The following is a 16944-nucleotide window of genomic DNA, read 5'->3' on the forward strand; positions in this document are numbered from 1 at the left end:
CCCCTCACTCTATCTCTAAGGGAGAATCCAGCCACCCTTCAGAGAAAGTTTGTTTCTGCTGCTCGTATCCATGATCTCTGTCTTTCCGTCACTATACAAAGCTACAATGCTTGTGCTCTGTCATTGACAGCTAACTTTTTGGGAAGGCTGGGAACATTGTACAGGGATCGTAGAAACATGCTGGCCATCCCATACTCCCAAAGCACCCCCCCAGGATATTCTGAGGGATGTTGTCGAATGCCTTCTCCATATTAACAAAACACATGTAGACTAGTTGGGGAATCCCCCTCAAATATCATTTAGAACTGGTCCAATGTTCCACAACCAGAATGAAAACTGCATTGTTCCTCTTGTATCCAAGGTCAAACAAACTCTTCTTTCCAGCATCTTGGCATAGACTTTTGTCAGAGAGGCTTAGAGCGTGGTCCCCTGTAGTTGGAGCACATACTCCAGGCCCTTATTTAAAGATAGGAACTATCACCCCAGTCTGTCAGTCCAGAGACACCGCTCCAGATCTCCTTATGATAACATCACTATACGTTTAGGTATGCTATGCTCGGTCTGTCCAGGACTCCCCCCCACTACCTGATCCAACGCACCACCAGGTGTCTTGATGCATGCTCAGTGCATCTGGGAGAAACGTTTCGTCACTCATCAAAGTGACTTCTTCAGTGGCCAGTCTTTTAGTGATAAGGATGTACACATCCTGGAGAGAGAGAGGAACACTGGAAGTCGCTTGGATGAGTGACTTTCAGCTTCCTATGAAAAGTTCTTACCCAAGACCAATTTGTCTTGGGGAGACCCTACCAGGTCTCGGGTGAGTCTTGTACTCAAGGTCAAGGTCAGAGGTTATGTTCTCTGAAAATCTTGTGACTGTGAAAGGTTAAGCAGGAAGTCACCTAGGATTTTCAAATAATTCTATACGTGCATCTTTTAGGACGCTTAAGGCTTGGCACTGGCAGACACCAGAATTTTTAGAAGCACAACTTCATATTAGAAAGTTATAAATATTTCTGGATACTGGATTGTCAGCTTTGAAACAAAGCCATGTAAAACTAAGACATAATAAATTCTTGCATTTCATTGTGTGTTAATGAAATATTAAAAGTAACAGTACAAGGAGTTTTTTTGTGATGATGGTGGGGTCGTAACTCAATAACAACACCCTGAAATGTCTTCAGTTTAATACAAAGGTATTAAGAAGATGTTGAATGTCCCTCAAAATTACATACATACTTACCAAAAAAGAAAGAAATAAGAGAGCTATACGTGAAAGAGAATAAATCACAAAACTTGATAAACAGTTAAAAGTTCAGATAAAACATCCACCAAGGCTTAAACATTTTGATATATTAAATTCATTTTGAAATGTTAAATATCTTCTGCATCTTTTATGAATGGATTTTTTTTCACAGCTCTTTAACTTTTATGGACTTACTGATCTTGTCCTTGAGTAGCTGTAAACTGTGATTTCTGTTCAATTTCTGTTTTTATTTGATTAAGTTATTCTTGCTTTAATATAAGTAATTAATATCACTAAGTACTAAGCTATTAGTATTTGAATAGGGCTATTTGTTATATACAAACACCACCTTAACACAAGAAAACTGAATTAAACAGAGAAGACGCAGCCTTTAATGAGGTAAACTGGAGATACTGATTACTTTTAGTAATCAGATACAAAACACATTTTAGCTTGTTTACCACATAATTCAGTATGTGTTACTGAATACGCAGAGGTTAAACAAAACAGTACAGACCTTTGAAGAAATCCTATATCACACGTGACATTATCATCATGTGAGGGGAGGCTCGAATGAGTATGGGCAGACTTTTTGTTGGTGTTCTGGCTAAAAAAGATTTAAATAGGCTACTGTGAATCTATTTCTACAGAGTCGTAACCACAACTTTGCTTATTACACAAAGAGATACAAAAGATTTATATTTTTTCTGGCACTTAAAAATTGTACGAAAACACCAATAAAATACATTTTGTGAAAACTAAAAATAAATAAAAAACCGGAGCACTTTTCAACTTTGAGGACATGTGTTGGAATAACCATAAAACCTCTAAAGTCCTTGACTTAGAGACACAATAATTATTGTATTGTTTAAAACTGTATGCATGTATTACGAGAGCCATAACAGCTGAACAGCACTTTGTCTAGACTCATTGCCACCTGTTGGCATTTACAAACAGCAGAAAATTTGCCATTTTAAAAAGTGTGATCTGTACTTGTGCCCAAATTCTGCTGGTCCTCCGGTAGAACCAGTCGCTGCAGACAGAATATATAAAGGAAAATGAAAACACCTGTAAGCATTTAGCTTGGATATGTCCGAAGGCCAAAGGGGAAAAGGCGGACCCAAAAGCAGACTGAACAGATGGGAAGGTTCACAGGAATGCAAGGTTTATTTAATCTTTTTCTCAGGAGAATTAATCACAGGTCCAGGGGAGAGACTAGAGTCACTGGTAAAGGCTTTACTAAAACAGGGAAAGAGGTCTAAAAATACTAAAGAAAGCAATTGTGGAAATGATAAGTGTTCGCATTCTGATTGATTTGTGTGATTCTGAGTGATTTTGAGGTGGATGGGCTCAACCTCGGAGGCGAACTGCATCAAAAGTCACGCCCTCTGACGAAAACACGAGACCAAAGACCAACTCCTTAAGGCTTTCCTGGACAAATTTCAAGTTGCTGGGGTCAACCACCTCAAAACTGTACCCCAAAGTGTAAAACATGGCATTTCATGTTCCCACTAGGTGGCGCTGTGCCCTCTGTCAAATAAATCAGTTGAAATGTGTTCAGGGCCTGTGGTTTAGACTGACCAAATATGAAGCCGATCCGATAAAATCCCAAAAGTACAATGGCTGGCTATGGCAAAATCGTAATTTATAATAAAAAAAACTTTGAACAGGTGTGAGGCATGTGCAAATTTTAATGAGTTTGTCAGATGTTAAATCCTTCAAAAAGGCAATTAAAGACGGAAAATAAAACAGAGTGATTACAATAGGGCCTTCACACTTTAAGGTTTAGAGGCGCAGGAACAATAGGGCCCTAATAACAGAAGCCCTCTGTCCATAAGTGCTGGGGCAATTCAATGAGCCAGTGGGTTCATAAGGCCTTTCTCAGAGAACTTAAAGAATGATTTAAAGGTTTATTTACAAGTTTGCTGTGAGTTGTGGAATGATGCTTAATTCTCCCTGAATAATCAATCCGTACCCAACATTTGTGACAATCGTTAACAAGTTTAGCTACTGTATTCACTTAAAAGCAGATAGATTTATTGCACATATATTGATAACTGTCTTTTTTTCCAGGCGTTGGGAGGGTGGGGACCCAGGTGTATCCAATCAGAAGACACCGACCACCATCCTTCTCACTCCAGACAGGAAGTTCCACAGTTTTGGTTATGCGGCTCGTGACTTCTATCACGACCTGGACCCCAGCGAATCCAAACACTGGCTTTACCTTGAAAAATTCAAAATGAAGCTCCACACCACTGCAGTAAGAACATTGACATTAAATTTTACTTTCTAGTCTTTCTGACCACTCATACTGCTTCACAGTAAGGATAGCTAGTCATTAGCATTATTCTATACATACTACTTAAAATCACACACTAATATACAAAAACAGAGGAATTCAGATTAATTCATTGTTCAGTATTTTGCCCAACACAAAGTATATACACACATCATGAGTATAGCAGCTCGTTAGGTCACTCTTCTTCCAGGCGGGTTCAGCACAGGCACACTCCATCGTTATCACTCAGTGACTGTCTCATCTGATGGAAAATGTGACGGTTCTGCTGTTTGGGCAAGCTAATACTGCTTTCTTTTTTTTTTTTAACCTATTCATCGAACAAATCTTAATATCAGACAAAGATGAACCAAGTAAATACAAAATGCAGTTTTTACTCCTCAGGTGTAAAAGGGGGGCGTTCAGTGTGGACACCCAAGTTTGTGAAAGGCATAGCTCAAGAGCAAGGCAATGTAACATTTTGAAATTGATACCATAGGTGTATCTACAGGCGACCACCAGTATTTTTGAAGCCTTTCACTTTGGTGCCCTATAATCTCATCTGTGATTTTTATAGATGATGTGGTTCTAGCTTGCACTGGTTCATAGTGGAGTGTGAAATGGTAGGAATGAGAATCAGCCCCTTCAAATCAGAAGCTATGGGTCCTCAGTAAAAAAAGGTTGGTGTGCCCATTCCTGGTCGGTGATGAGTTGTTGCCCCTAAGCCTTACCCTCACCTGTGGTCATTAGTTTTGAGTAGTGACGGAAAGGATGAGATTGTGGATACAAGTGGTGGAAATGCGCTTTCTCCAGAGGGTCGATGGCTTCCTTAGTCATTCAAGAGGACTTAGAGTAAAACTGCTACTCCTCCACATTAAAAGGAACCAGTTGAGGTGGTTTGGGCATCTCATAACAATGCCACCTGAGCACCTAGTGGGCGAGATGTCCCAACAGAACGAGGCCTGCGAGCATATGTCTGAATGCAACAGTGTTCCCCTGTATAGGCTGGGGAGAGGGAGGTCTGGCCTTCTCTGTGTAGGCTGCTGCCCCTTCAACCAAACCCCATATAGGCATTTTTTCCCATTGAGAGGAGGAGTCGTTAACCCGAGTAATTGGTTTTGTAGCAGGAATGGTCCGAGCTGCAAATCCAGAGCTTCGAAGCAAACGTTGGGCAGGTGAAAGGCAGTGATAGTGGACGAAATCCAAATTCTGAAGCACACTCTGTGTGTTCACTCACTAATTTATAGCCAAAGTATTCACTTACTGTTTCTTTAGGCTTTCGCTAGCTTAGCTTAGCTGGTACCCGACTTGCTAGCAGCATGGCCTCTTCACCTGTCCCTCCTGCACTTTCCTGCTCATTGTGTCAGATATTTAGTTACTCCTCGGCCTCCTTTAGCAATAATGATACTTGTAATAAATGTAGCCTATTTGCAGCTCTGGAGGCCAGGATTACTGAATTGGAAACTCTGCTTCGCACCCTTCATTCACCCGTAGCTAGCCAGGCCCCTAGCCAGTGCAACTGAAGGTAGCGTAGGCCCCGCCAGCCTGTTTCACCCGGCTGGCCCCGAGCAGCTGAGGAAACAGGCTGGCTGGGTGACGGTGAGGAGGAAGCATAGTCTTAAACCGAAGCCCCAGGTACACTACCAACCTGTTCATGTGTCTAACCGTATTTCGCCACCCGCCGGGGGTCAAACTCTGGTAATTGGCGATTCTGTTCTGAGACATGTGAAGCTAGAGACACCGGCAACCATAGTCAATTGTCTTCCAGGGGCCAGAGCAGGCGACACTGAGGGAAATTTAAAACTGCTGGCTAAGGGTAAACGTAAATTCAGTAAAATCATAATTCACGTCGGCAGTAATGACACCCGGTTACGCCAATCGGAGGTCACTAAAATCAATATTGACTCGGTGTGTAACTTTGCCAAAACGATGTCGGACTCTATAGTTTTCTCCCCAATCAGACCAGGAGTGACATATTTAGCCGCATATTCTCCTTAAATTGCTGGCTGTCTGAGTGGTGTCCCAGAAACGATGTGGGCTTCATAGATAATTGGCAAACCTTCTGGAGGAAACCTGGTCTTGTTAGGAGAGACGGCATCCATCCCACTTTGGATGGAGCAGCTCTCATTTCTAGAAATATGGACCAATTTATTAAACCCCCCAAAATATGACTATCCAGAGTTGGGACCAGGAAGCAGAGTTGCAGTCTTACACGCCTCTCTGCAGCTTCTCTCCTCCTGCTACCCCCCCAAAAACCCATCTCCATAGAGACTGTGTCAGCTCCCAAACAGACAAAAAACAAACTAAAAACCAGCAACAAACAACTTAAACATAAAAAATCACAAAGAAAGAACAATACAGAATCCACATCTGAACCAAAGAGTAAAACAGTGAAATGTGGATTATTAAATATTAGGTCTCTCTCCTCCAAGTCTCTGTTAGTACATGACTTAATAATTGATCAACAAATCGATTTACTCTGCCTTACAGAAACCTGGTTGCAGCAGGATGAGTATGTTAGTTTAAATGAATCAACACCCCCGAGTCATTCTAACTACCAGAAACCTCGAAGCACAGGCCGAGGGGGCGGTGTGGCAGCAATTTTTCACACCAGCCTATTAATTAACGAAAGACCAAGACAGACTTTTAATTCATTTGAAAGCCTGATGCTTAGCCTCGTCCACCCCAGCTGTAAAACTCAGAAACCAGTCTTACTTGTTATCATATATCGTCCACCTGGGCCTTACACAGAGTTTCTCTGTGATTTCTCAGACTTTTTATCTGATTTAGTGCTCAGCTCAGATAAAATAATTATTGTGGGTGATTTTAACATCCATGTAGATGCTAAAAATGACAGCCTCAACATCGCATTTAATCTGTTATTAGACTCAATTGGCTTCTGTCAAAATGTAAAAGAACCCACCCACCACTTTAATCACACTCTAGATCTTGTTTTAACATATGGCATAGAAACTGAACATTTAACAGTGTTTCCTGAAAACCCTCTGCTGTCTGATCATTTCCTGATAACATTTACATTTACAATAATTGATTACACAGCAGTGGAGAGTAGACTTTATCACAGTAGATGTCTTTCTGAAAGTGCTGTAACTAAGTTTAAGAATATAATCCACCCACTGTGATCATCTTCAATGCCCTGTACCAACATAGAGCAGGGCAGCTACCTGAACGCTACTCCAACAGAGGTGGATCATCTTGTTAATAATTTTACCTCCTCACTACGTACGACTCTGGATACTGTAGCTCCGGTGAAAACTAAGGCCTCAAATCAGAAGTACCTGACTCTGGATGGCATAACCTTGGGCTCCAGTAACACTGTGAGGAACCTTGGAGTCATTTTTGACCAGGACATGTCCTTCAATGCACATATTAAACAAATATGTAAGACTGCTTTCTTCCATTTGCGCAACATCTCTAAAATTAGAAATATCCTGTCTCAGAGTGATGCTGAAAAACTAGTTTATGCATTTATTACAGGATCAGACCAGTAGCAGAAGTGGTAAGTGAATTATGTGTGTACTCAATCCATGATAACAGGGTGGACCAGGACAAGGGGTTATGTGACACCACGCAGTGGAGTGTTGATTCTAGTTCCTGATTTAGCCTTTCTGTTTGGCTGTTGGTTTGTGGGTGGTACCCAGAGCTCAGATTGACTCTGGCGCCTAGAGCTGCGCAGAATGTTTTCCAAACTCGTGAAGTAAATTGGGGACCTCGATCTGAAACTATTTCCTGAGAGGAGTCTGAAAACATGATCGACTAATAGCTGAGCATTTTCTATGGCAGTGGGCAACTTTTCTAGTGCAATGAAATGTGCTGATTTAGAGAACCTATCTACGATGGTGAGAATGACGTTCCTCCCTGAAGAGGCAGGGAGACGGTGAAGAAATCTAAGCCTATGTGTGACCAAGGGTGGTGTGGTTAATGGGTGGAGTAGGCCTGAGGTGCTTGGTGGAGGACTTGTTACAGGCGCAGGCAGGACAAATGGCAACAGACTCTTACATCTTTGTTTAGGGATGGCCACCAGAAATGTCGTCTGAGAAAAGTTATTGTCCTTCTCACTCCTGGGTGGCACGAGAACCTTGCAGAGTGGGCCCAATGGATAATAAAAGAACATGTAGATGAGATGCTGGACAAGCGGCGACTTGGCTGTAGTTTCTTATGAATTACCTGTGGGAATTGGCAAACACTAGAAAACGCTGGAGCTGTTTTCGAGACTCTGGGACGTCACCTGGCCAAAATGTGACCCAAGAATGAGACAGTGGTGGCATGAAACTCAGATTGTACCACTCAAGTGTTCTGCTGGCCCTTCGTCCATCCCAGGACCTCTTATAGTCAGTTGCCCATATCGCCCAAGTGGATGAGTTTGAACAAAAGCAGTTGTTAGGTCAACTCAAAAATAATTCAAATGTAAAAACTTAAATTCAGCCTTAAAGTTGATCTCACTTACAAAGTACCTATTAAACAGAACCCTTATCTTGTATCAACCACATTGCAGATAATAAAAGAACATGTAGATGAGATGCTGGACAAAGAATTTATTGATCCATCTGCTTCTTTCTATGCTACTCTAGTTGTCTTGGTTCTTAAAAAACAGCACCCTAAATCAAGATTTTGTGTAGATTAGCAGAAAATATGTGCAACAACAATACTGATGCACAGCACTTGCCCAGAATTCAGGAAATACTGGAATCCTTGTCTGGAGTAGTCGTATTTACAACTCTAGATCTCAACAGTGGCTACTGGCAAATCGAAATGGACGAAGAGCGCCAAGACAAAACTGCCTTCCTTTGTCGTTTATCAGTTCAAGCTGATGCCATGTGGACTGAAAAATGCAATGGCCACCTTCCAGCGGTTGACGGAGCTAATCATGGGCGACCTGCCAGGAAAATGCTATTTTGTACGGATGACAGCATTGTGTATTTACACATCAGATATCCAAGCAGTCCTGAACAAACTTCGTGAGGCTAACCTGACCTGATCAGAATTTTTAAAATGCAAATTCGTACGTGCCTCCCTCAAATTCTTGGGTCACATTGTCTCTTCCGCGGGTGTGGAGAGTGACCACATGCAAACCAAAGAAGTCGAGGAACCAAAACCAATGAAGTATCCCGATGTTTAACCTCCTAAGACCCGAACTCTTTCATGGCATGCATTCTTTAATTTCTCTTTGTTATTTCAGCTGATTGGGACCTGATGGATGTAAAAACAAAGAATTACATGATTTTTTTTTTTTTTTGTTTACCTGATTTTTGTTTCTGAGAAAAATGAGATACAAATATGGGGAAATTCTTTTTAAATTTCGATAGGACAGTGGCAGTATAATGTCCTCGTAAGTGGATATCAGGCCCTTGAAGGGCAAAATTTAGTATTTTGGTCTAGACAACCCAAAATTAGGGATGGGTATCGTTTAGGTTTTATCCGATACCAGTACCAAACCGGTACTTTTGAAACGGTGCCGGTGCATAAACGGTGCTCGAACCGGTGCTTAAAGAATGGAGAACACACACTTTGTCCAAAAACCTCTTATGTTTAGCTGTTTTTTTGTAAAAAGATTACAATGTTAGCCTTTTCTGCAGCTATAGGGCATATATGGTATCACTCTTGGCTGGAAGCAGTGCTTAAACAATGGAAAAAACACCAATTTTGTCCAAAAACCTCTCATGTTTAGCTGTTTCCCACTTTTTCTTTGGTCATTTTAGCCATTTTGGCCAGGGTGAAGGGAGTATCTGCCATCAAACAAGAAGACAGCAGCATGTAACTACGATGGTGTTTGCTAGTTCACCTTGCATGCATTAAGGTAATAACATAGTTAGCCTACTCAACGTAAATTACACACGAACAACATTAAGCTACTCGCCCAGAGAAGAACGGCTGCTGCTTCCATCCTCATCCATCATCATTTCTGCTACACTGGCAGGGCTAGGGGCCAGGACTCTCCTCTTCGGGTTCTTGGAGGATGTTGCTAACTCCGCGTCCGATAACAGGCACCACACCCGCAGTAGATGTGCTCGGTGTGAGGTGAAGTACAGCCAGACTTTTGACCGCTTCGCCTTGGGCATTTTTAATCTGTAGCCCTGCTCTAAAAGAACGTACGTACCTGGGCCCGCCTACTATCCTTGGAAAGGTAAAATGATTGGCTGGAATCCAAAGTGTATGACATCTCAGGAAAAAAAAGCACCGAAATAAAGCACCGAAATGTGTGCTACTTTTCGGTCTGGTTACTACCGTTTATGTCAGAACCGGTGCCATAATGGCACCGGACACTGGTACCCATCCCTACCCAAAATGTGATGTCTACATATGTGGACGCCAGGTCCTAGGAGGTTAAAGCCTGTATGACAAAATCATGGATATGGAAGAAATCATTACATTCCCACCACCAAATTTACTGTTGTGAAGGACAAAATCTACAGAGTGGTCCAGCTACCTCCTAAAGCCCTGTAACAGAACTACGTTCCATCCTCCCTCCATCAGCAAGTACTCTACCACTACCATGCCAATCTATTAACTGGCCACCTTGGGAGATATAAAAGATATATACATGGTTACATGCACTTGTGTAATGGCCTAGGCTGAGTGTGGATGTAAAGGATTATGTACAATGCTTTAGCTATACAAACCAGAAACCTGGAAACCACGTCTAAAACTCCATCAAACCCTCGTCAGCAGGCCTTGGTAAATGCTGTGAGTTGACCTCATGGGACTCTTTCCTCGCAGTGCTAGTAAACACTGTTTTAATAGACACTGTAGTCACTACTAGGGCTGGGCCATATCATACCGTTCACGGTAATACCGGTATAATGTTGGGCAATGATAAGAAAATGAAATATCGCGATAGAATATGGGTAAAACGCGCATGCGCAGTGCCTTTGTTTTCATACGCACATGGCGGCGACGGAGAATGAGAAGGGCGAAAGCGGATCGTTGAATGAAACGGATGAACCAGAATTGGTTTGTAAAAATGCTGCAACTTCAGTGGTGTGGAACTGGTTTAGCTTTCGTCCGTCAGATACACAACAAAGCACTATTTTTGGTAGAGCATGCTAGCGGGCCGTCGTTATTACAGTGTTTTTTGGAAAATACGGCACACTTAAAATCAATCCTTTGATTTTTCTGAAAGTCGACAGTGCCCCTTATAATCCCGTGTGCCTTATGTATGAACTCTGGTCGTGTTTACTGACCTCGAAACGATTTTATGTGCTACACGGCGCTCGAATATCTGTCAAATGTTTTAGTACGACTTTGCTAAGCTACGAAGCCGCACTGCTTGATGGGCATTACGGCTATCGTAGGCAGGAGCCTCGCGGAGTGATACGTACTGTGCTTCAACATAATATTACCGTACTGTGTGTGTATAACCTGTTTTTAAGTTTTGTGGATATTATACATGGTTATGCTGAGGATATGTCGGCCAATTTCCACTGGAAATGCCTTTTGGTTAAACTGTCAGCACGGAATTTGCATTTGCACTGTTACATTTTTATATAACTTTAATGCACATAAAAAACAGCTGCTTGTTTAAGTGTAAATACATTGATGTCTTTTTTTTTTTTTTGCACTAATAAAGTTGTGGAGTCAAAAAGTATTTTGTCTAGTGTCAATTATATCATCAGTTATATCGTTATTGCAAATTTTCAAATGTATATCGTGATAAATATTTTTGGTCATATCGCCCTGCTCTAGTCACTACTACACATGCTGGAGGGACCTGTTCCCTCTTTGCAAGGCCACAGCAGAAGCATCACACATACTAAACAGAAATTCATCCCGCGGCCCTCTCTCTCTCTCCCTCCGCCTTCCTGTCATTTCTTAACTGTATCTTTCAATAAAGAGAAAAAAGGCTCCAGGATAATATGTTCTGCCCTGTGTGACTGTGACTCACCCACATACTCTACACTCAGAAAAATAAAAGTGCCAACTGGAACCGAAAGTGGTTCATTGAAGAACCTTCAATGGTTCTTTAAAGAACCATTGTAAAGAACCTTTTTTGAGTGGTTCTTTAAAGAACCACTATAAATCTTTCAAAATAAAATGTATCATAAATTGAATTGTCTTGAGTAGGGTAAAATAAATACAGGCACATAGCAATCAACCATTAATATATGTCTATTTTATACCAAAAGACAAAAAGGCATTTTAACCCTCAGCACAACATCACAACTAATACATGTCACATATTAGTCATTTAAACAGTAATAATTAAATATTTTTACTAGACTATAAATACATACCGGCGCCCCCCGTGTGCGGCAGCCTGTTACAGCAGCTCTGCTCATTCCGAGTTTCTTTCTTTCTTATCTTTTCTTCTCGTAATTTTTCTATAACTAATGTATTAGTAATTAGACTCTGCAACCATGTTCTACCGTTTTGTGCTAGTTCTGGTCGTTTTTCTTAGTTTTTTTCTACTTTTTTCACCCGTGTGTGGGGACCCAGAGCAGGGATCCTTTGTTTACAGTAAGGATCAGCTGTTAGCGCTGCGTCCCACAGCAGTACTGCCGGCGGACAGACCCGACATTCCCAGCGAGCTGAGGAGGAAAAGACGGGGGTGTCGTGCTGGGAAGGAGCGCCGTCGCCCGAGAAGGAGACGTTATCGACCATCTCTTCCTTCTGTAATTATTGGAAATGTACGGTCTTTGCACAATAAATTGGATGAGCTCACGTCGCTAACCTGGTCACAGAGGGAGTACCGGCAATGTAGCATCATGATGCTAACGGAGTCGTGGCTAACACCGCTAACTCCGGACACGAGTGTGACACTACCGGGATTCCAGCTGCTTCGAGCGGACAGGACAAGAGACAGCGGTAAGAGGAAAGGAGGGGGACTGGCAGTGTTTGTGAATGACAGATGGTGTAACCCTGGGCACATCACTGTAAAAGAACAACTCTGCAGCAGAGACATTGAGCTGTTAGCCGTTAGCATGCGTTCGTACTACCTGCCCCGGGAATTCTCGCATGTTATCGCGATAACAGCGTATGTCCCCCCCTCGGCCAACGCGGATGCAGCCTGTGACACTCTCCACTCAGTGGTCAGCAGACTGCAAACACAATCTCCGAGAGCCCTCCTCATAATATCAGGGGACTTCAATCATGCCTCACTGGACTCCACACTGCCCACCTTCACCCAGTATGTGACCTGCCCAACCAGAGACAATAAAACACTGGACTTACTGTATGCCAATGCTGAAGAGGCATACAGTTCATCATCTCTCCCTCCCCTGGGCAGATCTGATCACAACCTGGTGCGCCTTGTCCCTGTGTATGAGCCCTTAGTGCGCAGGGAGCCACCAGCCACCCGCACAGTACAGAGATGGTCGCAGGAGAGCAAGGAGGCTCTTAAGGATTGTTTTAAGTCGACTGTGTGGGAGGTGATCTGTGACGACCACGGAGAGGACATCGACAGCCTTACTACATGCATTACTGACTATATTAATTTCTGTGTGGATAACACCGTACCTACCAGGACTGTACGGTGTTTCTCCAACAACAAACCTTGGATTACCCCAGAAATTAAAGCCGTCCTCAAGCAGAAGAGGAGGGCCTTCAAATCCAAAGACAAAGAGGAGTTGAAAAGGGTGCAGAGAGAGTTGAGGGGACTGATAAGGAATGGGAAGGATAGCTACAGGCAGAAGATGGAGAACCAGCTTCAGCAAAATAACGTTGGTGAAGTCTGGAGAGGCCTCAGAACCATCTCAGGCCACAAACATCAGAACTCTCTGCCTGGGAGGGATGTGAGGTGGGCAAATGAACTGAATCATTTCTTCAACAGATTTGATTCAGCCATGAGGCAGTCTCCAACATCGGCTGCAGACTCAACCACCCCCACTGCTGCTGTTCCACCTCTGACACCTCAGACACTTCACACCTCCTCTATTCACCCTGCTCACTCCTCCCCACCCCCAACAACAGCATCCAATACACAATCAACACAAGGCTCCAGACTGTCTCTCTCAACCACCCAGGTTAGGAGGGAACTGAGGAGGATTAATGGCAAGAAGGCAGCGGGTCCAGATGGCATCAGCTCGAGGGTGGTCAGGTCCTGCGCGGACCAACTGTGTGGTGTGATGGAGCACCTCTTCAACCTGAGCCTGAGGCTGGGAAGAGTCCCACAGCTCTGGAAAACCTCCTGTGTTGTACCAGTGCCAAAGACTTCACGCCCCAAGGACCTCAACAGCTACAGGCCGGTGGCTCTGACATCCCACCTGATGAAGACCCTGGAGCGGCTGGTCCTGGCTCAGCTTCGGCGCCTTGTGAGCTCATCACTGGACCCACTTCAGTTTGCCTACCAGCCTGGCATTGGAGCGGATGATGCCGTCATTCACCTCCTACATCGCTCCCTCGCTCATCTGGAGACCGCTGGGAGCACTGTGAGAATCATGTTCTTTGATTTCTCCAGTGCCTTCAACACTATTCTTCCCTCGGTTCTGAAGGACAAGCTGGAGAACTCTGGAGTGGACCATCACCTCACTACCTGGATTTTGGACTACCTCACCGACCGACCACAGTATGTGAGGACTCAGGGCTGTGTGTCGGACAGGGTCGTCTGCAGTACGGGGGCCCCACAGGGAACGGTTCTGGCTCCGTTCCTCTTCACCATCTACACTGCAGACTTCTCCCACAACTCCACCCAGTGCTTCCTGCAGAAGTTCTCTGATGACTCTGCTATAGTCGGCCTCATCACTGATGGGGACGACAAGGAGTACAGAGGACTGACTCAGGACTTTGTGGACTGGTGCCAGCTGAACTACCTCCAGATCAATGCCAGTAAAACCAAGGAGCTGGTGGTAGACTTCCGCAGGCACAAACATCCTCCACTGCAACCACTGAACATCCAAGGTATGGACATTGAGACTGTGGACAGCTACAGGTACCTTGGTGTTCATCTGAACAACAAACTGGACTGGACTCACAACTCAGACGCCCTCTACAGGAAAGGGCAGAGCAGGCTGTACCTGCTGCGGAGACTCAGGTCGTTTGGAGTGGAGGGCCCACTCCTGAAGACCTTCTATGACTCTGTGGTGGCCTCAGCCATCTTTTATGGTGTGGTCTGCTGGGGTGGCAGCATCTCTGCTGGGGACAGGAAGAGACTGAACAGGCTGATCCGAAGGGCCAGCTCTGTTCTAGGATGCCCTCTGGACCCAGTGGAGGTTGTGAGTGACAGGAGAATGGTGGCTAAGCTGTCATCCCTGCTGGACAACATCTCCCACCCCATGCATGAGACTGTGACAGCACTGAGCAGCTCCTTCAGTGGGAGACTGCGGCACCCACGGTGTGGGACGGAGAGATTTCGCAGGTCTTTCCTCCCCACTGCTGTCAGACTCCACAACAAAGACTTTAACTGATCATACACACACATCCACAAATGTGCAATAACACAAATGTGCAATAATCTTTCTGGCACCGTTGTATTTTTCACTCTGTTGTATATAGCATTTGTATTCTATTTTTATCCTATTGTATATTTTATTCTATTTTATTCTACTGTATATAGTATTCTATTTTTATTCTATTCTGTACAGTTGTGTACTGTATTTATTCTTATTTTATTTTATTCTAATTGTCCTTCATAACTTTTGCACTGTCCACTTCCTGCTGTGACAAAACAAATTTCCCACGTGTGGGACTAATAAAGGTCATCTTATCTTATCTTATCTTACATATAAATATTATACTATAGATAACACAATTAATGCACGTATTGTTTAATTAATAAAACATCAGAAAGTGATAAAAACACATTAGAAACAGCAATAGCTTCATAACAGACCAATAAATCAACACATTTTCATCAGCAGATGTTTGCATGTTCAGTAAAAATATTTCAACACAAGTTGTTGATTAAAATGATCAATGAACTTCAGCCTTACGTTATGTAAGGTAAGTTTCATGTTGGACTCATGGTCCTTTGTTGGTCTGACTCGCATACCTGCAGTCGACCTGTGATGGACTCCAGTTTGGCGTTCACGTCATCCCAGCGGCGGCCGCACTCCCACATCGATGCCAGCAGCCGAGCCTGCAGGGTGCCCTGGAAGAGCCGAGTTAATGTCCCGGTCAGGCTGTCCAGCTGGATGAGCCGCAGCCTCTGAACACACAAACACAAATTGCAGATTTGTGCAGGAAGTGCAGAATTTTTTTTGCTATCCTTTTCTAAATCCAGGCTTGATCATGTGGAGGTATCTGGAAAACCTTTTTGGCCACCTGACGCACCTGGGACTGTTGTCTTCCAGAAAGAAGGACTGGAACCCAAATCAAATGTATGCAATATACGATCAGTTCACAAGAACACAGTCCCGTTCTTGCCTGATTTGAAATGAATTCTGCATCAAAACAGGGTGACAGAATTAAAACGAGTGTTTGCAGCAAATGTGAGCACAAAGCCTCACTTTGTACAAGCCTGCTATTAAAGTTCTCCTCTATGCAGACAATGTTCCTGTTTTCAAGGCACAACTTGAATCTGCTGTATGAATCGTATGGATATACGATTCATACAGCACATACGTCCACACTTGATCTTAAGACTAAAAGTATAATACAGATTTTAGTCTGTCTGAGAGATTTGATGTTCATTTACCTGCAGATGCAGTAAACGTGCCTGCTCTGTGGTTTTCCACAATGTTTTGCAAATCACTATTTAATACAGGAAGTAGGTGAACTACAACAAGGTCGTCTGTCTTTGTGAGAGGACCATATTAATGAAAGCAAACCTCAATAACATCATTGAGATCCCTAAAGATGCTCCTGCTGCTTCTCTTCCTCATAATAATTTCTCAACTAGTCTGAAAGTAAGTTATACAGTAACAGTCAAAGACACACCTTCTGATGTGTCACATTTCTATTCATTCAAAATACTTATGTGAGTATTTAATATAGCTACATATCAGCTCTACTGAATTTCTGAGTTTCACAAGCAGACAGAGCTCACGTCACAACAGGCTTCAGCGCCATTTTAGTGACTTTAACAATATTATACATTTTAATATCGATCTAGCTGACATTAGGTTATATACGCAGCACGCGATAGGGTTTTGGAGCCTGATGTCACGGGAGGGGGCGCGGCCAGGATTTTTGGTCAAGGGGCCATTTGAGCAGGCCAAACAAAGGGCGAAAGCACACGGATAATATCAGCCATGGTTCGTACTTGGTGTGTTGTCGGTTGTAATGTTAGATCGCACGATCGGGAAGGGAATAAGCTAGAAAATGGGCTCTCTTTTTATTGTTTCCTCTCCTGGAAGCAACGTCAGGCATCTCATGTATCGGGCATTACCAAACGAAGACGTCAGGCCTGGATAGCAGCGGTGAGACGAGCTGATATCGAGTTCTCTACCATAGATTTCTGTTGGTGTGCTGCTGGATAAGAGAGTTAAGGTTTGCTGCATTTTGGTAAATATGTGCCCAAGTGTGGTTGTCA

At 43.4% G+C, this 16944-nt stretch overlaps 1 protein-coding gene across 5 annotated transcripts in view; it reads left to right on the top strand.

Annotated features, from left to right (window-relative positions):
- hspa12a (heat shock protein 12A) overlaps positions 1–16944 on the top strand; it is an 85925-nt gene that overhangs the window by 33975 nt on the left and 35006 nt on the right. For all 5 annotated transcript variants that reach the window (XM_063492018.1, XM_063492016.1, XM_063492020.1 and 2 more), the window contains exon 4: positions 3317–3503. In XM_063492018.1, the coding sequence (XP_063348088.1) occupies positions 3317–3503 (187 nt within the window). The remainder of the gene's footprint in view (positions 1–3316; positions 3504–16944) is intronic.

The sequence above is a fragment of the Pelmatolapia mariae genome, linkage group LG13 (genome assembly GCF_036321145.2).
Source record: "Pelmatolapia mariae isolate MD_Pm_ZW linkage group LG13, Pm_UMD_F_2, whole genome shotgun sequence".
Lineage (NCBI taxonomy): Eukaryota > Metazoa > Chordata > Actinopteri > Cichliformes > Cichlidae > Pelmatolapia > Pelmatolapia mariae.